The following is a 20,570-nucleotide window of genomic DNA, read 5'->3' on the forward strand; positions in this document are numbered from 1 at the left end:
CCTGCCCCGGCCGCGCCATGACCTGCACGGTCTGCTTCCCCCAGCAGCTGCTTCTGACGACTCCTCCTCTTCCTCCTCCCCGGGGCCTCCCCGGCAGAGGTGGCGGCTGGGGTGGGTTCCATGGGGCCAGGGTGGGCAGGGCTGTACCCAGGGCACTCCTGGAGAGGTGGAGGAACCAGGAGAAGATCTCACTCACTCCACAGCAGTTTGTCCATCCCTCAGGCTGCCTAGACAGGATGTCCATCCATCCATCCATCCATCCATCCATCCATCCATCCATCCATCCATCCATCCATCCATCCATCCATCCATTTTTTCCTGTTCCATTCTTATCCATCCATCCATGCCCTGTCACGAGGGTGATCAGGGCCCCCACCCTCAGCTCTCCCCAAGCCACAGGTGGCCCTGGCCCCTCCATGTGGCACTGTCACCCCCTGGGCTGGGCCAGCAGGACACCATGGTGGTGGCCAGGACTGTGCAATACCCAACAGGGACAAAAATAGCGCTGGTGACCGCATGGGCCAGTGGCAATTTCTTCATCGCTGGGAGCGCGTCACCGGCGTCCCATGACTTCGAGAAGGGACCGACACAGGAAAGAGAGCACCCAGAGAGTGGCAGGAAGCTGGTGGCTGCAAGTGTGTGGGGCTGACGTGGGCAAGATGTGCCAGGACGAGGGCACAGTCCTGCTTGGAACGTAGGAGAGCAGGGGGCAGATTTTGGGGACAGGATGGGAGCAGAGGTTCCCACCATGCTCGTGCTGGGTCTGGCTGAGGAGCAGGGATGCCCTGGGGGCACCCAATGGCTGCAGCACCCCCCGGAGGGCACAGTCCCCACCCCATGTACCCCACTTTGCCACAGGGTGCCATGCTGCCAGCAAGGGAACAGGACGTGGGGACACAGTGGCAGTGTGACAGGGACATCCCTGTCAAGCTCGTGCCTGGCCCAGTGTGGGGCAGGAGCAGGCCATAAATGTGGGCCTGGGTTTCCCCAGGGCCAGTGATTTGCTGGGGGCTGCAGTTTTAACCCATTTTTTCACCCAAAATACAGAGCAGAGAAAGTGGCCATGTCCCAGTCACCTCACAGCAGGACTCTGTCTCCCTGTCCCATCCCAACCCCTGTAACCAACACAGGGACCAACTCTGATCAACCTCCCTGGGCTACACAGAAATAAAAATAAGAAGAATTTTATTGACTTATCAAAAACTATGTGAAAATACAACTTGTGAGGGGCTGGAGATCACTGTTACTCCTCCATGACAGGTGACAGCCAGGGCTGGCAGTGAAACAGAGCCCATCCACTGCCCCCTTTGAGATTTTTGGAGTGCCAGGGGTAACCCCAGCTCCAGGAATGCTCTCCCCTCCATGGGCTTGTCCCTGAGCATCGTGGCTACCCCTCCCTTCCCAAGGGGACACATCACATCGGCCCCAGGCTGTCCCCTATAGCACCAGGGTGGCACATCATCGCTCTTTGGCATGTCCCCCCTCTGCCCCCACCGTGTCCCCTCCACCTGGACACACCCACTCTGCCCTTGGCCACCCACCCTGCACAGGCCAGGCTACAGGGAGAGGATGGCACACAGGCACTGACCCCTCTCCTGTGGGCCAGTGCCCACGGGCACAAGGCCACCATGTCCCCAAAGCCACCACTCCCCCAGCACAGAGGGAGCGATGCTGTGCCCGGTTCTGTCCTGTGCTGGGGGATCATTAAAATTCATAACTAATGAATTTGGGTGGGGAGGAGGGGGGACACCACGCTGGGACAGTCAGTCAGTGTGGGGACAGTCACCCCTATCTGCTGCTCTCCTGCCGCTGCTGCAGCAGCTGGATGACCTCGGCGATGCCCTCCTCGGGGACCTGCCGGGGGACACGGGGGTGTCAGCCCCAGGGGACACCCCGGGGCTGGCAGGGGGACCCGGGGAGGGGCAGGGGCTCACCAAGGCATGATCAAAGTTGAAGGTGCTGATGTAATAGGCCGAGATGTCGGCGGCTGCCAGCGGCTCTGCGATCTGCGCCACGATGCCACACTCGTCTGGGGGGGCAAAGGGGGGCTTGGGTCACTGCCATGGGGACATACGGGGACAGCAGAGGCCCAGAGCACTCCCTGGGTGGCAGTGGCACAAGAGGGGACACGGCCACCACGGTCAGACTCACCGAAGCCGAGGGGCTGCCCCCCAATCCGCACCATCCGCCACAGCTCCCCTGTGGAGCTGGTCAGCAGGAGGTCACTGGGGAAGCTGAGGGGATGAAGCCAAGTGTCACTCTTTGAGCTCAGTGTCACCCAGACCCAGAGACAGACAGCCCCAGGATGGCACCTACCGCTTCTGGGTCTCAGCATCCATCACGATGGAGATGTAGCCCTCGATGAGGGAGAAGGAGAAGAAGGTGATGGAGTCGAGGTCCTGGCTGCTGGTGGCTGCATCCCACGGGGGGCTGCTGAGGGGGAAGGGGACACAGGGAGGGGTCATGACCCCCAAAATGAGGAGGAGAAGGGCTTGGTGCTGGCACTGGGTGTCTGAGCATCATACTGGGGTGCTGCAGGGTGGGGAGAGAAAGGACAGGAGCAGGTGGTCCCCACAGGGTCTGCAGCTCAGAGGTGACAGACACTAGGTTTTGAGGAATGCTCAAAAGACCACAGTCACTCTGGAGCATGCCACCAGAAGGGACCCCATCCCAGGCGACACGGGAGGACCCGATCAGGAGCATTTCTTCCTCCCAGCTCCATTCCCACTGCCTTTTCCAAACTCACACCCTCTTGCTTTACAGTCTCCCCTCCGGGATTTGCTACAATGGTGGCTTTGTCACTTGTGTCACCTCGGGGTTCCCACCCCTCACAGTGTAGCTCCCGGGAAGGCAAAACCAATTTGGAAAACACACCCAGAGTCTGAAAACCCACTGGGACCAATGGCTGGGATTAATGCCACTGCAGTTCAGGTAGCACCAGGCAAGAGGCCACCCCCATGTCCCCATCCCCGGGACTCACCTGTGGGAGTAGAAGAGGACGTCGATGAGCATGGTGGCGATGGCGGGCAGCGTGTCGGGGGCCACCGTCAGGACACAGAAGCGGGTCTGGGGGCTCTGCACTGGGTGCAGCGTGGGGCTGGTGGCTGGCAGGGGAACGGTCGCGCATCAGGCCTGGGGACAGCTCGGGGACAGTCCCGCAGTGCCACCCCGTGGCCACCGCGCCCACAGCCCGGAGTCTCTCAGAGAGCAGAGAGGCGGCCCGGGGGTCCCAAAGGATGGGGGTACCACCGGTGGGAGCTGCAACATCTCGGTGGGGACTGGATGGCCCTGGGTGTGCTCAGATGGGCAACTCCAGTGGGAACTGGAGCATCTTGGTGGGTCCCCCAAATACCTAAGTACCACTGATGGAAGCAGGAGTACCTTGGCAGGGACTTGGGTGGTCTTGGGAACAGGGTGACCATGGGGGTCCCCCAGGATATGGGAAACATCCATGGGAGTAGCATCTTGGCAGCGACTGGATGGCTCTGGGACAGTGTGGCCTGGGGACAGGGTGGCCTTGGGGGTCCCCCAAAGATGTGGGTTCCACTGCTGGAAACTGTATCACCTCTATGGGGCCTGGGTGGCCCTGGAGGTCCCTCAAGGATATAGGCACCACCAGCTATAGCTGGAGGATCTGGGTGGGCCCCAGGGGACGCAGAGCCCAGTGTCACTCACGTGGCTTGGGCTTGAGGAAGCCGTTGCTCACATCATCGCAGGTGACAGGGACACACTCGCCACTCTCCTCCCTGTAGATGTCGAACTCCCCGGCCAGCGTGTGGATCACGACGGGCAGGTCCCGCTCCCGCACCTGCCCCAGGGCAGGGTCAGTGCCTGCACTGCCACCCCTCCTGCAGGGCACAGAGTGCCACCGTGCCAGCCAGGTGCCACCGTGCCCGTCACTCACCAGGATGAAGTCAGTCTGGTACGTGGAGAGCATCAGCACCGAGACGTGGTGCTCGGCCAGCGGCGCGATGACCGACCGCGCGATCTTGGTGACACCGGTGGCCTGGCAGCCGGGGGGCTCCCGCCCGTTGGAGACGACACTGAGCACCAGCCACGTGGAATCTGCCACCTGCATGAACTCGGAAGGAGGCAGCTCTGCGAGGGACAAGGGACACTGAGGCAGGTGGCTCCACAGGGCTCACCATAGCTGGACACAGAGGCAGTGGCAGCTCAGGCACTGCATGTCACACCATCCCCTGGGTGACGGGGGACCCAAGACAGGATGAGCCCCAGGTGTGGGGACACTGGTTTGGAGGTGCAGATGAGCCCTATCCACAGGTGGAATGAGCCAGACAGGGCTCAGCCTCTCCACACGGGGATTTGGCCAGGAGGAGGCCCAAGCCCACAGCCCCCCCAAACCCCAAGATGTGTCTCTCCTCCCTGGTGCCAGCATTCCAGGCTGGGTGCATAGGGGTGTTGGCACTGCACCTCAAAAATAGCCCTGGGGCTGCCCAGCTCATCCTCTGTCCCCAGAAGCACCCAACCTGGCACCCACCACCAGGGATGCACACGGAGCATTGGAGGGAACAAAGGGAGGGTCATCCCGCTGTCCTGGGGGTCCCAGCACCTGGTGCCAGCCTGGTGCAGAGAGCCCAGGCTGGCAGAGGGCCCAGGGTGGCATATGCCAGCTGTTCCTGCCTCCCACCTCCCTTGCTGCCACCCTCCTGCCCAGCAGAGGGGCTGGCACTGCTGGAGTCGCCAGGACTCAGCCAGGCTGCACCCTCCTCTCTGGGCTCTCCTTCCCAGCAAGGGATGGGCCAGGGCACTCAAGAGGTCTCCAATCCACTCCTCCCATCCAGGAAAGGTGGGAGCAGCTCCCATGGGAGATCACACATGCCCCAAGCCCTTCGGTGGGCATTCAGCGCCCAAGCCCATCTGGGACCCCAAACACATCCCAGCAGTGGTGGAGGGGAGCACGGGGGGAGGGTCCAGCACCCACTGAGAGGGATTCCATCTGTACTCTGCTCCCAAACTCGGCCCGGGGCAGGGCGGGAGCGGGGCCGGATCCAGGGCCTCGGCGGGTGTTCCCAGCGCCTGTTCCTGTGCAGGAAGCGCCAGAACAGCCTCGGCTCCAGCCCAGGGCCCAGTGCTGGGAACAGGGGGGCGGGACAGAGACTCGGGGACATGGGGACCTGTCCCAGAGCTCAGTGTTTAATTGCTTTTCAACACCACCCTGGGCGAGGCTGAATGCAAGGGGACCCCGCTGTCCCTGTGTCACTCACCCCAGGGCTTAATCCTGATCCCCAAGGGAAGGGGGGTGCAGCTCTCCTCTGCTGGGAGTCCCCTTCCAGCCCGGCAGCGGGGGGACACTGGCAGCCCCCCAGCCGAGGGGGGCTCACAGGGCACTGCAGGCTCGCAGGACTATTGTTCAGCACTTCCCGCCCTCCCCTCGGGATCGGGGAATATTTGTCCGCAGGCCCCGAAATAAAACAATACATGGGGAACAGCTCTGGCTCTGGGAGCGGGGAGAGCCCGGGACGCGGGAGGCGAGCCTGGGACCTGGCCGTGAGTGGCCGTGGCAGGAGCCCTGACCCTTGTTCCTTGGGTCACGGCCAAGGATCCGCTGTGCCCGGCTCCTGCGGCCTCGGCAGGAAGGTTTGGGCGTGGGAAGCCGGGCCAGGATCCGGACCCTCCGGCTCAGCCCGTTGGGCCGGTACCGCCGGCAGGAGCGGCGGTGAGGGCGATGCACAGCACGAGTCGTGTCACCAGCGCTGGGGACGTCACCAAATGGCACATCCCTGCAAGACGGACTGGCCCGGAAGGGATCAAACCTCCTAAGGACACCCCAAAACCTGCACCCTGCTGCCGGACAGGGCTCACCCCTGCCAGCCTGGATGGGCCTGTGCTTTACCCTCCTCTGCCAAAGCTCCGGTTGGCCCTCACGGGGCGGAGGGACGGGATGAAATTGGACACGGGAATGATGACAGAGATGCGAGAGCCTGGAGCGCTGCCCGCGGGCACCTCGGGAGGTCCCTGCGCCCTGCCGGGAGCACCCGGGCTCCGGGCTGGCACCGGGCTCTCCGCAGTCCGGTACCACAGCCGGGGGGCAGCTCTGCTGTCGGAGCGGGGGCAGCCACGCCGGGAGAGCCTCGGCCGGGCAAGCCGGCACATCCCGGCGCAGGCGCCGAGGGGACGGGATGGGCACGTTCCGAGGGAGCCAAGCACAAGCCGGGACTCGCTCCCTGCGGCCCGAGCATGGAGCTGGGCTGGGGACGCGCACAGCCCGTGCCTGCGGTGCCAGCCCGCCCTGCCAAGAGGCCACAGCCCGGTACCTTTGAAGCCCTCCTCGTCCAGCATGACTGTGTAGTCCTCGGGGGTCTCCGTCAGGCTGAAGAACTTGCATCTGAAGAAGAAGAAATCGGCGCTGCTGATCCCAAAACCGCCGCCGTCTCTCGGGGCGGGGAATCGGGGGAAGAAGAGGAGAAGGAGGAGGAGGAGGAGGGTGGTGGGGGGAGAGAAGCCGGTACCGGCAGCGCTGGGGCAGGAAGAGCAGCTTGAGCAGCGGGTGGGTGTAGAGCCAGAGCCCGCGGCGGGCCAGGCTCAGCACCCGCACCCGGTGCTCCAAGATGTGCAGGTCCATGGCGGCCGCGCCGCCCCGGGAACCGCCGCCGCCGCCGCTATAAGGGCGGACACGGGACCGCCCCGGGACCGCCCCGCATCGCTCCGGGACAGCTCCGGAACCGCCTCGCATCGCTTCGTCAACGCCCTGTCACCGCCCTCACGCCCAGAGACCGATCTGGGAACGCCCGGCATCTCGTTGGGACCGCCCCGCATCGCTTCGGGACCTGACCCGGCACCGCCCCGTACCGCCCTGGGACAGCCCCGGCACCGCTCCGAACCGCGAGAAACGCAACGAGCCGGGCCCGGCGCTCCAAGAGCGGCCTCAGTTCAGAGACCCGGGATATCCTCACAGGAGCCTCGGAGCCAGCCCCAGTACAGAACTCCATGGTGCCCAAACCAGCCCAAATTCAACGCCCCGGCGTGCCTGGAGCAGCTCCAACTGAGTCCCGGGGTACCCTCGAACTGCAGCCCTGGGTGCCCAAACCAGACTCAGTTCAACAGCCTGGAGTGCCCAACCAAGGGAGATCCTCTGGGAGCCACTGCCAAACCCAACCTACCCCCTACCCCAGCACCCAGCCGGGTCCCACATGCTCAGCCCCAGCACCAGGCCTGGAGAGGGGATTCGCCAAACCAGGGCCACCTCCAGGAAAGAGGGGTTTCTGGAGGGAGGAATGGAGGTTTGGGCAGAAGTCCTGCCTGCAGGAAGCAAGAGAGAGATGGCCTGACCACCATTTTGGGATGGGAAGCTGAGTTCTGGGGTGTTATGGGATTAATTAGGTCTCTGTTCAGCCACAGAACTGCGACAGTGGGAGAAGGGGAAAGGCCTGGGTGCTGGCATGGGAGTGCACCCCATGGCACCTGCCAGGGCCTGGCAGCCACCACTATCACAAACTGGGGCGGGTCACAGCCTCCTCCCACTCCACTTCAAACGGGCAGCCTCAAGGCTGGGTGAGACAGTGGGGCTGGGCCACTGTCTGCGGTGACAGAGCAGTGACAGTGCAGTGACAGAGCAGTGACAGAGCCGTGACAGCAGTGTGGCCCGTCCCAGGACACTGCCCAGCACCTACCCCCAGGACGAAGGCAGCCAAGGGAGATGGGACCCCAGGGAAGGGTGCATGCCAGGGACAGTGTCCAGTGCAAATGGGATGCATGAGGGAGTGCTGCCCAGGGACAGAGAACCATGGCTAGGGTCCAGGTCGGGGTGTCTCCAAAGCTGGCACTGGTGCAGCAAGTGGGAGGTGACACTCTTCCCTCCTGCCACCCTCCACCCCCCATCCCAAGCCAAGAGAGATGGGAGCCAGGGCTGCGCCTTTACACACTCGCTTTATTGACCCCTTTGTACAAAACTGCTTTTCCCACTTTATTTTACAAACCCACCACCCGCCCTCGGGGAGGGCAGGGGGGGCAGAGGGGACCCCACAACCAGGAAGCACCTGGCTGCTGCTCACCCACCCCATCTCACCTGCGCTGGGGCTGGGGGGGGCGGCAGTGGTGGAGTGAGCCCTGGCAGGGTAAACACTTCCCCAGAGCTGTGGGGAGCTTGGGGATGGGAGGGGATGGGATGAGGGGGCTTTAGCCCCGAAACTTGGCATCAAATCCCGCTACCTCTAGCGCATCCTGCCTCGGTCCCTGTCCTGCCTCGGAGAAATAATAAATAGGCTCAGTGAGTAGGTAACTTGGGTACTACATATAGGGCTACAGTTTGATATATCCTCACTAGATAAGAGGGGGGCAAGGGGTCCCCGGCTCCTCGTGTACCCCCAGTGCCCTGTGCCAGGCCTAAGTGCTCGGGAACTGGGGCTGGGGCTGCCTGGCTGGCGCAGGGTGGGGGCTGCAGGAGGGACCCGGGGGGTGATGGGTCGAGGGGCTCTGGGACAGGGAGAAGGGCCCGAGGGGCAGCCCAGCCCCGCAGTGTGGGGAGGAAGCTCGGGTGGCTCAGCCACCCCCTGCCCGGGCTCCCACTGCTCGTGGTGCCAGCACCCAGCGCAGACCCACGGTGTCCCCTTTGGTCACCACACCTGGCCAAGCTCCGTGGATGCCCCGAGAGGGCCACGCTGTTCTCACGGAGCCGCACAGTCCCCTTGTCCCATCCCTCCAGCTCAGAGCCCCCAGCGCCAGGTGCCAGGGTTCCCCCTCGGTGTCCTCGTGCCCGGGTCCGTGCGCAGCCCTGCTGAGCCCGGCTGCCCGGGCTGTTAGCCGGGCCCTACAAGTACGTGTCCTCGCTCTCCCGGGAGCTCAGGCTCTCCTTGGACTGGTGGTGGGGGGAGGCCTGGGGGTGCAGCAGCTCCCGGGTCGTGCCGGGCGCCCCGTTGCCCTCGGCCCCGGGGCCGTTGGCAGGACTGGCCGGGCCCTTTTCCCGGCTCTTCTCCTTGCTCTTGCGGGCCTTGGGCACGGGGGCGGGCCCGGGGGAGACGAAGATGGAGGGGACGGACTCGAGCGCCTTGCGCGGCGCAGGCTCCGCCTCGCTGATGGCCTTGGCGCCGTGCAGGCGCGGGGGGGACTTGCACTGCAGCTCCCCGTGCGTCTCCCGCCACTTCTTCAGCTGGATCAGGTGCTCCCGCTCGATCTGACGCTCCGTCACCGGCAGCTCGATGACCTGTGGGGACACTTGTGCCATCAGCGACAGCGCTACAGGGGCTGCCCCTGAGGGCAGAGGCAACCGCTAACTAAGCTTTTTGGGAGCTGCTCCCCGTGCTCCGCCCACCCAGGGACAGCCCAGTCTGGCAGCACTGGCCAGCTGGGCAGCACGGGCCCCGCCGACCGTCCCCAGCACCTCACCTCCTGCACCAGGAAGGCCTCCTGCATGATTTTGGGACTGAGGGCCCTCAGCCTCTCCATGGTCTCATACTGGCCCTGGCAGGATTTGAGCTTGTCCGAGGAGCCCAGGGTGTGTTTGAGCAGCACCAGGCCCACCCGGAAGATGATCTTCACTCCTGCAAGAGGAAATGTGAAGCAGTGAGTACCAGGCGGGACAGGCTCACGCTGCCACCATATCCCTCAAATGCTATGGGGCAGCAGAGCCCAGTCCCACTAACAGCCAGGACATGCAAAAGGGTGAATTTGGGATATACATGCCTCCTAACCCCCAGGAAAACAGCCCATCTCCACCCCAGGCATGTGGCTACCCTAAACCTACCCTGCTACAGGTCCCATGGCCACAGGGAGTGCAGTCACCCTGGGAGGAGGAGGAGGAGGATGGTGGGGAGCTCCTACCTTCACAGAAGAACATGTCCCAGACACGCAGGACAGAGCTCCAGGGCAGCGTGCGGGAGAAGGCGCACATGAACCACTCCGTCATGTACAGGATGGGGTCGATCTTCTGCTTGCTCAGGTGCTTGTAGGCCACAGGTGACACCTTGTGCAGCAGTGAGAAGAGGATCTGTCCATCCAGCTGGATGGCTTCCTGCAGGGACAGGGACCAGCATCCCAGTGAATACCCCAGCCTTGGAATCACACCCAGCCAACCCTCTACACCTGATAAGACAGCAGAGCTGTGTCCCATGGATGCTGCACTGAGGCCCCTATCCCAGAATGTGGAATGCTTCTGGGAGCCACGGCACAACACAGAGACGGTGGGAATACCCAGCACCTCCCCAGACAACTTCTTTTCCTGGGGAGAGGGGCTGGACAAGTTTTTAGCCTGGAGATGCAGAATCACAGAATGGTTTGGGTTGGAAGGGACCTTAAAAGTCGTCTCATTCCACCCCATTGCCACGTGGCCCCTTCCACTATCCCAGTTTGCTCCAAGCCCTGTCTAACCTGGCCTGGAACACTTCCAGGGATAGGGTGGCCACAACTGCTCTGGGCACCCTGTGCCAGGGCCTCATCACCCTCACAGGGAAGTATTTTTTCCTGCTATCCCATCTATCCCTCTGGCAATGGGAAGCCATTCCCCTTTGTCGTGTCCCTCCATCCCTTGTCCCCAGTCCCTCTCCAGCTCTCCTGGAGCTCCTTTAGGCCCTGGAAGGGGCTCTGAGCTCTCCCTGGATCCTTCTCTTCTCCAGTTGAGCATCCCCAGCTCTCCCAGCCTGTCTCCAGAGCAGAGGGGCTCCAGCCTTCAGAGCAGTCAGAGGGGCAGAATCCCCCTCCCTTGCCGCCCACCTTGAGGGATCATCCCAGGGCACACAGCCAGGGCATGGCCAACCCTCATCAACCAGCATCCCCAAGTCCTTCTCCCCAGGGCTGCTCTTGATCCCTTCATCCCCAGCCCGGATTGATCCTGGAGATTGATCCTGGGGGTTGCCTCAACCCAGGTGCAGGACCTTGCAGGTCCCTGCCACTGCTGAAACCACCATGAGCCCTTTACTCACCAGTTTCTCGCTGTAGTAGCCAGGGAGGTACTTCTCACAGATCTGCACCAGGCACCAGAATGCTTGCTGCAAGCCAAGGGACAGCAGGTGAGCACCCGGAGGATATCCCTGAAGTCCCCTCCCTGCTCCCAGCACAGGACCACAGGAGAGGGTGGGAAGCAGCAGAGCACCCCTGGGGCACTTTGGGCTCCCCTGAGCCAGGCACCTCACTCATCAGCACCCCCCAAAGGGCCCCACACCCTCCAGGAGGTGGCAGCTCCGTCCCCTGAGGCGCGTGCCCGTACCTCGGCCGGCATGTGCATGAGCAGGACGGCGGCGATGGGCGCCTGGGCCTGGCAGTAGCCCTCCTCCGGGCGGTACAGCGTGTACGCCTTCAGCACCCGGAACAGGTCCTGCTGCCTGCAGAGACACCGGGCACGCACTGCTGGCTACACCGCATGCACGGCGCCCAGCAGCCTGCCCTGTGCACGCCAGGCACGAGCCTGGCTCAGTCCCCGGCTGGGATCCCTCTTCCACACAAATCCACAACAGCTCTGGGAAACTCTGCCCAGAGAGCAGATCCTGCCTGGATCTGGGAGTCGAGGCATGGAGACAAGCATCTGGCCCCAGAGAGAGCCACAGGACACAGATGCTCCCCAACACATTGGGAGCAGCATTTTTCTGGTGAAATGGAGGCCGCAGGTTGCCACCTCCTCTGTCTGCCGTCCTGTCATGGCAATTCCCACACCACTGGGTGTCAGAGCTGGTCTGAGCCATGCTGTTTTCAGTCAGTGGATGCCCTGTGACTGGTGGGGGGGGTATAGGGAATGCTGGAGGAATGGGGAGGACATTGGGAACATGAGTGTGGCTCCATGAGCTGGGACAGACAGTGCCCACCCCATCCATGGCTGCTGAGGGCTGGACACACAGTAACTCCACTTACCCATGTCCTCCACGTGAGACGAACATCTCATGGAAGGGGAACTGCCGATGGAGATCCCGCTCGATCACATCCAGCCACTTCGGATCTCCTGGGAGGAGGTCCAGTTCCTGGGGAGGGGAAGACTGTGGTGAGCAACACCCTCAACATATCCCCAAGGTGTCTGAGATCCCAACATACATCCAAACCCGAGCAGGAGCCACCCCAGCACTGCCCCATCCCTGGTGGTGCAGGAGAGTTCCCAGCAGGACTCACATCAAACTTGCCCATGTTCTGCTCCAGTTTGACCTTGCTGCCAGAGAGGTACTGCCAGGCACGGCCCCGCAGTGAGGGCGGGATCCCCTTCTGGCACCGCAGCCGGATCTGCGGGAGAGACACAGCGTCACGGGAAAACCACGGAGCACTGGGAAACAAAGAGACTCCTGGGGCAAGGTGGGAGCCAGGCCAGCATCACGGCCACAGGCTGGTCCCCTGCTGCTTCCCAAACAAGAAGTGTCCCTGAGCCCCTGGGATGCAGGGATGCCAGCTGGAATGGCAGTCAAGGCTGCACCAGCAGCACGAGGGAGCTGCCAGAAGCCCAACAGAGGCTTTGTGGCTTGCAAACAGCTCCAAACAAGCCTGGCACTGCCTCAAAGCCAGATCCTGCTGGGAGCTGGAAAAGCAGACACTGGAGCCAAGGTGGGGAGCGGGTGGCTCTGTCCACATGGGAAGCACTGAGGACACAGGGGAGGCTCCCCAGCCCCCAGTCCAGTCCGTCACTCCCCCGTGGGGCCATGGAAAGCAGGGATGGGCACCCTGATGAGTGTCTCAGCCTTCCCACCTGCTCATCCTGGCCAGAAGGGCAGGTCTGGTCCTATCTCCACGCATGGCCAGATCCTGAGGCCCCTGGAGCCTGCTCCATGCCCAGAGTTTCCTGTGCCCCTGGTTTCCTTGGCACTGGGCACCAGCCAGGACCAAAGTCCAGGCGGGCAGTCAGTGCCTACCCTGCGTGGGGAGCTGAGCCAGCTTAGCCCTGGTGCTGCCTGCACCAGTAGGGACCAAAACAGAGGCCCCAGCATCCCACTCCAATTCCTCACACAGCAGCAGCAGCAGCTGTCAGAATGACAGAATGGTTTGGGTGGGCAGGGATATTAAAGACCATCTCATTCCATGAGCAGGGTCAACTCCCACTATCCCAGGTTGCTCCAAGCCCTGTCCAACTTGGCCTTGGACAATTCCAGGGATCCAGGGGTAGCCACAGCTCCTCTGGGCACCCTGTGCCTGCCCACCCTCCCAGGGAACAATTCCTTCCCAATATCCCATCTATCTCTGCCCTCTGGCAGTGGAAGCCATTCCCTGTGTCCTGGCCCTCCATCCCTTGTCCCCAGTCCCTCTCCAGCTCTCCTGGAGCCCCTCTAGGCCCTGGAAGGGGCTCTGAGCTCTCCCTGGATCCTTCTCTTCTCCAGGTGAACCCCCAGGTCTCCCAGCCTGGCTCCAGAGCAGAGGGGCTCCAGCCCTCAGAACATCTCCATGGCCTCCTCTGGACTTGCTCCAGCAGCTCCACATCCTTATGTGTCCTTCTCCCCACAGTCCTCAGCCAGGGCATACAGCAAGGTGGGCCCGTCAAGCCTGGTGTTTTCAGCACAGGTACCCCCCCAATACCCTGCAAAACCCCAGCACAGCCTCCACTCCTCACGCCCCTGCTCGAGTGGCACATGCCAGCTGTGCCAGGGCTCTGAGAGCAGTGGCCAACAGCTTACAAATCGTCCCCAGGCCTCTCCTGCCTGTCCAGGGCTGTGTTTCCCTGTTTGCTGGAGCAACTGGGGAGCAGGTGGTTGTTTCCAAGCACAGTACCATCACCTCCCAGGGGCTTTGCTGCTCCCTCACTGGTTGTTTACATGGGCAGGTCCCTTTGTGCTGACAGGAAACACAGTGGACGATGCCCAGAGCTGCAGTGGGCAGCTCCATGGCTGCTGACAGCTCCCATTTCCAGGCAGCTCCCCTTCCTGCCGACTGAGCTGCCAGGAAGGAAACCACCTCACTGGGTTTTGGTTCGGCAGCCCCTCCAGCTGGCCAGGCCAGTGCTGCTGGGGACAAGCAGCTCACCATCTTGGTCCCACATGGGGTCCTGCCATCAACTCCATGATCCCACTGGCATCTTCCAGAGACTGGGAGTGTGTCTGGGCTGAGGGATGCTGAAAGCAAGGTGAAGTCGGAGTGCTGCCCATGGCAGGAGAGCAGTGGGAGCTGCCCACCCACACCTCTGCCCTTCTTCCAGCATGAGGTGTTGGCACAGCTTAGCACTGTGAAGGATGTGGGGTCAGGCTCCACTGGGATGGGGGCCAGGCAGGGAGCGTTTTGGGAGCAGTGCAGGTGTGAGCAAGCCCGGCAGGAGCTGGCCCAGGGATCCCTGGGCTGCTTGCCAGCCCTGGTGAGGCAGCCAGAAAAGTACTGGGGTTTTTCAGAGGCTCAAGGAGCTCCCCCAGAGCAGCAGGGACCTGCACCAAGCAGGCTCCTGCCAGACCAAGGATAGTTGACAGCATCCAAGCCCAGGCCTGGCAGCCTTCCCTGAGCAGCCCAGGGATCCAGGCACAGAGCAGCATGCCAGAGCAGCCTCTCCAAAGCTCCAGGCATGGATTTTTGCTGCAGGACAGACTATACAGCACATCAGCCCCATGGAGACTCCCAGAGGCTCGACCCAAGCACAAGGGAGCTGCTGTGCCAGGCGCAGGGCTGCTGGAGCACTCACCCCATCCCAGAGGGCACCCTGTGGCACACGGCCGGAGAGTGGCGGAAATTGTCCATGGAACAAAGCGCCCGCCTGCTGTGGCCCAGAAAACTCTCCCAAATCCTTTAAGAGCAGCCAAGAAACAGATGAGGGATTCCGGTGTCGTTCACCAGGCACTGAGTAGGGACTCTGGGCACACTGAGGGGTGCCAGGAGACTCTGCCAGCATGGGGAGGAGGAGGAGAAGGTCCTTCGGCCACTCTCTGGCACTGCTGTCCCATGCCAGCAGCCTCACTGCTCCCAGCACACACACAGCAACCCTGGACTTCCTGCACCCCAGTTCCCACCTCATCTGCAGGCTCGGGATCAGGGAGCACCACAAACCAAGGCATGAATCCAGCACACCAAGAGTCTCCCAAGGACCCCAGTTCACAGACCAGTGTCACGCGCATCAGGCTCAAACATTTCCTACATGGAGCTTCTTTTTTTGGTCTGCAAGATGCTCAGAACAGAAGTTTCCATGAGCAAACAATTCCCATGGCTGCCTGCAGGCAGCCAAAGAAGCCCTAGGAAGGCTCCAGCCCGGGAGGGAAGAGTTGGAAGCAGAAGTGGGCTGGCTCGGGACTACTCAGCTCCCCCAAGCTCCAGTTTCCAAGGGGAATGAACAGCCCATTCAAGCAAACAGCATCATCCAAAGGCATACAGACGCCTATCTGCAGGGAACCAGTGACACCAGGCTGCCCCAAAGGGACACCACTATGCCTGGCTGTCCCTCGCTGCCACCTTCCAGAGGGGACACAGCTGTCACTTACCTTCTTGTGTTTCTTGGCCATCCACTTGTCCCAGTTGTTGAGCATATCCAGCCATTTGGACTCCCGCTGCCGGAGCACCTCCAAGGGCACCTCCTCCAGCCTGTGGGACCAGGAGGAAGAGGCCGGTCAGTGGGTGCCAGGCCCTCTGTAAGGTGCTGAGCCTCCCGAGCACCCTGGGTGTCCCCCATGCCCAGGTGGCTGCACCCCTCAAGGCACAGGGCTCAGGACACGCTCGGCAGCACCGGCGTTTCGGCAGCTGCCGGAAGCACTCGCCACCCATGAGTGAAGTCACTGCGCCAGCAGAGCAGCTCAGACCTCTGGGGAGTAGCCTGCACTGCACACACCACGTGTCACAGCATCTGCCAGGAAGGTGAGGGATGAGCAAGACCTGATCCCTGTAACAGGGGCCGGCTGCACACGGAGAGAGCTGAGGCCATAAGCATCGTGTCATCCACACAGCTCCAACCACGCTGTGCTCCCAATGCCTGGCGCTGCTCCAGGCCCGGCGCCGAGCCCGGACCAGGGTCCCTTAGGAGGGAGGGGAGCGTTTTCCAGAAACAGCTCAGCCTAGCCAGGGAATCCGATTTAACCCTGCTGAAGCAGGGGGGATGCTGCTGCAATGCCGAAGCCGGCACCACAGCCTCCAACCCCTCATGGCACCGCATCTGCGCAGAGATGGGTGACAGGCAGCTTAGGCAGGCCCAGACAGGGACATCCAAGGAGAGCAGACATTCCTTCAAGCCATCAGAGAAGACTTGATGCCTTCCCAGGCTCTGCTCCACACTCTCCTGTGGCCACGCCAATCTCAGGAAGAGTCAGATCCTTCCTGAGGACCCGAGGCCAATGGCCTGGTGCTGAGCATCCTCCAGCACCCAGCCCCACTACAGGACATGCAGGCCCTGCCTCCCCTCTCCACATTCCGAGCCGGAAAGCGAGCGGCACGGCGAGTCCAGGGCCGCATCCAGCTGGCAGCACTGCCCTGAGCCCTGCCCAGCCCTTCCCCGCCGAGTCCCACCCACCGCAGCGGGTCGGACGGGGCGAGCGCGATTGTTCCGAGAGCAAACCCGCTCCCAAAGGATCTGCTTTGCTTGGCTCCCCACCCTCCCCAGCACGGCCAGGCATGGCCGGCAGCTCCCCAGCCCGGCACGGGGATGGAGGCAGCACTGGCCTCCAGCCGGGGCTCCGAGAGGCGTGGGAAGCTCGGGAGCGCGGGACGCTGGATACAGGAGCTGGCTGTGGGCCTGCTGGAGCCCCGCCAGCACAGACTGGAAGCTGTTCCCAGCTGATGGCTGCTTGGCAGCGGGCAGGGAGCGAGGACCGGCTGCATTTCATATGGCCCAGGCGGGGAAGTGATGAGATGCTCTGTGCCAGCAATACGCTCCTCTGCATCCACACTGTGGGTGACATCCCCACAGCTCGGCCCTTCGCGGTGCCCTCAGACCCTCCCTGGATTCTGGGATACCTTGCCTGCCCTTCCTGTGCTTCCCCTCCCAGCAGGGCAATCCCAAGTCTGCCAGCCACAGCAGGAGGTCATGCATTCCCCTTCATCTGCTCCTGGACAGAGTGAGCCAATAAAGCCCTGGAGCAGAGCAGGATTGGGCCCCAGCACAGCTGTGGGGTGCTGCAGGAGGCTCAGTCCCCAGTGACTGCAGCCACCACACTGTCAGCACCCTTGGGAGCAGCCACTAGCCTCCAGCACCATGACCTTCATCCAGAGTTGCTGCTGCCTGCTGCAAGGACAGGGACACCCACCGCAGGGACAGCCACAGGAATGACAGCCAGGGTAAGAGTCCCCTAAATGTGGTGTGTGGCCAGGACAGGGTGCAGCACCACGGGAAGGAGAGGTTACACCACTCCCGCAGTGCCGAGGGACAAGGTTTATCACACGGAGTGATGCACCTTGCCCAGCAACAACATTCCAACCTCCAGCACCTTTTCACCCCACAGACCCACCCAGTAACATCCACGGGCTATGGGGGGTGAATACTCTGCTCCTCATAGGGAAACTGAGGCACAGCTGGCACCAGAGCACTCAGGTGGGCAAAACCCAGGGAGCCTGCTCCAGGCCGTGTCCCAGCAGGAGAGGAGCTGGCTGGACGCGTTGTCCCCACTGCCATCTCGACTTTCTCTGGGCGTTGCTGTGAAAGCAGGGCCAGGAAGGCAAACACCAAATACGCTGCCGAACCAGCTAGACAGCAACAGCACATTCCTGGGTGTCAGCACCGCCCTGGGGCCCAGCGCCTCGGGCTAGCCTCACTTCCTCCGAGGGTTTCCTCCGCGGAGCGGGGTGATCACCGCGCCTTTGCCAGCACTATCAACAAGGGGTCCTTGGAGGGACACCACGGCCTGGCCTCCTTGGCTTGACAGAGGCCAAAAGTCCACTGGAATCAGGACCTGGAGCTGACCAGACACTGACCTGGGTGTGCTGGCAGCTCCCGGATCCCAAATGGGGTGGACACCACTTCCCAGCCATTCCCTCTCTTCAGAGGGAGATGGAACAGCTGGAACAGCATTTGGTGCTCTTCACACAGCCATCACAACATCATGGAATGGTTTGGGGTGGAAGGCAACCTTAAAGCTCATCCAGTGCCACCCCTGCCATGGGCAGGGACACCTTCCTCTATCCCAGGCTGCTCCAAGCCCTGTTCAACCTGGCCTTGGACATTTCCAGGGATCCAGGGCCAGCCACAGCTTCTCTGGGTACCCTGTGCCAGGGCCTCAGCACCCTCACGGGGAACGATTTCTCTCCAGTATCCCATCTAACACTGCCCTCTGACAGAAGGAAACCAATCCTCCTTATCCTGTCCCTCCACTTCTTGTCTAAAGTCAGGAGTACAGCTTCTCTTGCAGGTCCTTTAGGCAATGGAAGGGGCTCTAAGCTCTGCTCGGAGCCTTTTCTTCTCCAGGCTGAACACCCGCAGGTCTCCCAGTCTTACTGCCTTGTTCACATCCCGGCTGCTGCGGCCTCCGCCGCGGGCACGAACGGTGCCTGACACCGGTCCCGGGCGGCCCCGCGCCCAGCCGGGGGCGGCGGGGACAAACCCCCCCGGGGCGGAGAGAACCGCGGCCGGCCCGGCCCGGCCCAGCCCCAGGCCCGGCCCTGCGGGGGCCGAGCGGCCGGAGCGGACTGGGCCGGGCCTGGGGCGGCTCCTCTGCGCCTCGATTCCCCAGCCCCCATGGCCCCTCACAGTCACAGCCCCGGCCCCCCCTCACGGCCCCAACTCACGTCCCCTCGGCGCCGCGGCTGCCCACGATGAAGCCGAACTTATCGACGCGCCGCTCCTCGGGGCCGCCGCCGTTGATCTCGGAGTCGGAGCCGAGCGAACTAAGCTCATCGCCGCCAGGGTCGGCGAGGCTCTCGCGGGTGCCCGCCAGGCTGCGCCCGCCGGGCGAGCTGGGCCCGCCGCCCCCGCGGCTCTTGGCCATGGCGGCGCCTCAGCGGCGGCGCGGCCGCTCCGCCATGCCGGGACACGGCGGCGGCCACGCCCCTCCTCGGCCACGCCCCCTCTCCGCACCGCCATTGGGCGGGAGCAGACACTCAGCCAATCAGCCGCCAGGATTCATGAAATGGGAGCCCGCCCCCAGAGCTGATTGGTCCAGAGCACGGGGAGAGCTGTCCGTCAAGTGCCGGCGGGTGTCGGTGGGGGGCGGGGCCCCGTGCGCCGGCAGTGGGGCAGCGCTGGGGTGGGAGGTACTGGGACCAGTGCGAGACATAACGGGAGGGACTGAAACCAGTACGACAAATAACAGGACTGTATTGGGACCCGTACGAGACATAATGGGATGTACTGGGACCAGTATGAGATATAAAGGGGCTGCATGAGATGTAACAAGCGCTATTGGGGCCACTATGAGCCATAATGAGCTGTACTGGGACCAGTACAGGCCTTAACATGCTGTACTGGGATCTGTATGAGATACAACACAGCTGTACTGGGACGTGGATAACATATAATAGGGCTATACTGGGACCAATATCGCCCATAGCAGAGCTGTACTGGGACCTGTATAAGGGAGCCACAGTGGGGCTGTGCTGGGTTGGCGCTGGTATTCCAGGAAGGCTGGATATTGGAACTGCAAGAGGGTTGTGCTGGGAAGCACTGGGGCATTGGGGCAGTGCTGGGATCTATGCCCCTCTCCGAAGGGAAACTATCCCTGCCCTGCAGATCCCACAGCCAGACCACCACTGTGTCACCCCAAAGTCGCCATCCACAGCACCCCAGACAGGTAAAACCAGCCCAGCTCTCCCAAAAATAACACACCAAAGGCTCTGTAGGAGACTGGGATGTGCTGGGACCTGTCCCAGGTAAAGCCTTCCAGGGGCAGGTCCATCCCATCTCCAGACGCTTCTGCAGAGCCCAGTGCTCCATTTCCTCCCTCTTACAGCACAGAACAGGGAGTATTGGAAGGATCCCTTTCAAGGTGGTAGCGTGCCAAAGGAAGAGGGAATGAGGCTCCTTAAAATCAGCAACTCAACCTACTTCCAGATTTTTCTGGCAGCTGGGTCCCACCAGTCCTTGCCACTGAAGTGGAAGGCTCCGATGGCACTTGTTTTGTACCAGACCTCCACACACACAGTCTGTTGCAGTATTCATCCCTCGGATTTAGATGGAAACAGGCTGGCAAGGCTCCATGCAAGTGATTTCCAGGGGGAAGTTTTCTTGCTGGAGTGCCGGTAAAGGGGCTTGGCTGAAAATGTTGCTGAGGGAATAGAGGGAACAGCTCCCACCGGGAAGCTCCGTGGGCACAGAGGGAGGAGGAACACAGGGTGACCTTCAGCACAGCTGGGCCCGGCCCCGGATACAAACACAACTTCTCCATTTCACAGCTCCCTTGGCAGTTTTTTTTCTATCCGCTCTGGAAAACCCCGCTCACTGCCTGTTTTCTCCAGGACTGTACCTATTGTCTGGTTTTGAAGAGCGAAGGGAAGTGATTATCCTGCCTTCCTGCGGGGCAGGAGCACCCTGCATCCACCATCCAGCCATTCCTGCAGCAGGGAGGGGAGCAGGCTCTGACAGGGACACGTGGGGACCTGTCAAGAGACAACAGCTGGACACTGTGGCCAGGGAACACGGGCCACCTGGGCTGGGCCAGTGCCAGCCACCTTCCCCACAGCCACAGGGCTTCCTCCAGATCCCAGGGGAGCACACCAGAGCCAGGAGGATGCCGGCTCTTCCCTCCTGCTTCATCCCTCTCTCCCCTCCTAAGCATGGAATAAGGTAAACAGGATGTTCCTGCACTGCCTGACCATGAGTAAAA

General features: G+C 62.4%; 2 protein-coding genes across 3 annotated transcripts; both read right to left on the reverse strand.

Moving 5' to 3' along the window:
- Window positions 1–1,168: 1,168 nt before the first annotated feature.
- Window positions 1,169–6,638, reverse strand: CASTOR1 (cytosolic arginine sensor for mTORC1 subunit 1). Of its 2 annotated transcripts, none has more exons than XM_014894484.2 (9): window positions 6,471–6,638; window positions 6,276–6,346; window positions 3,905–4,098; window positions 3,676–3,808; window positions 2,981–3,104; window positions 2,317–2,433; window positions 2,152–2,234; window positions 1,935–2,029; window positions 1,169–1,854 (listed from the first exon to the last, which is right to left on the reverse strand). In XM_014894484.2, exons 1-9 carry the CDS (start codon window positions 6,581–6,583, stop codon window positions 1,789–1,791), a joined length of 996 nt encoding a protein of 331 aa, XP_014749970.1. In that variant the 5' UTR covers window positions 6,584–6,638; the 3' UTR covers window positions 1,169–1,788. The 2 variants fall into 2 exon arrangements, with proteins under 2 accessions (XP_014749970.1, XP_014749971.1); XM_014894485.2 differs by having other exon boundaries at window positions 2,317–2,430; window positions 6,471–6,637.
- Window positions 6,639–7,868: 1,230 nt separating this feature from the next.
- On the reverse strand, window positions 7,869–18,776 carry TBC1D10A (TBC1 domain family member 10A). Its single transcript, XM_014894779.2, has 9 exons — window positions 18,538–18,776; window positions 15,312–15,411; window positions 12,049–12,156; window positions 11,797–11,903; window positions 11,159–11,273; window positions 10,875–10,940; window positions 9,778–9,967; window positions 9,343–9,497; window positions 7,869–9,160 (listed from the first exon to the last, which is right to left on the reverse strand). Exons 1-9 carry the CDS (start codon window positions 18,735–18,737, stop codon window positions 8,768–8,770), a joined length of 1,434 nt encoding a protein of 477 aa, XP_014750265.1. The 5' UTR covers window positions 18,738–18,776; the 3' UTR covers window positions 7,869–8,767.
- Window positions 18,777–20,570: the final 1,794 nt, after the last annotated feature.

Source organism: Sturnus vulgaris, chromosome 19 (genome assembly GCF_052056855.1).
Source record: "Sturnus vulgaris isolate bStuVul1 chromosome 19, bStuVul1.hap1, whole genome shotgun sequence".
In the NCBI taxonomy this organism is placed as follows: Eukaryota; Metazoa; Chordata; class Aves; order Passeriformes; family Sturnidae; genus Sturnus; species Sturnus vulgaris.

What these genes read in the sequence shown, in the direction of transcription:
- CASTOR1 (XM_014894484.2), bottom strand. Translation starts at nt 6,583, where the DNA reads ATGGACCTGCACATCTTGGAGCACCGGGTGCGGGTGCTGAGCCTGGCC. An exon ending in TTCCTGCCCCAGCGCTGCCG is followed by an intron (nt 6,347 to 6,470) that starts GTACCGGCTTCT and finishes CTTCTTCTTCAG; the next exon opens with ATGCAAGTTCTTCAGCCTGA. An exon ending in GATGCTGAGACCCAGAAGCG is followed by an intron (nt 2,235 to 2,316) that starts GTAGGTGCCATC and finishes TCATCCCCTCAG; the next exon opens with CTTCCCCAGTGACCTCCTGC.
- TBC1D10A (XM_014894779.2), bottom strand. Translation starts at nt 18,737, where the DNA reads ATGGCCAAGAGCCGCGGGGGCGGCGGGCCCAGCTCGCCCGGCGGGCGC. An exon ending in GCTACTACAGCGAGAAACTG is followed by an intron (nt 9,968 to 10,874) that starts GTGAGTAAAGGG and finishes CTGTCCCTGCAG; the next exon opens with GAAGCCATCCAGCTGGATGG. An exon ending in AGGCCTTCCTGGTGCAGGAG is followed by an intron (nt 9,161 to 9,342) that starts GTGAGGTGCTGG and finishes GTGTCCCCACAG; the next exon opens with GTCATCGAGCTGCCGGTGAC.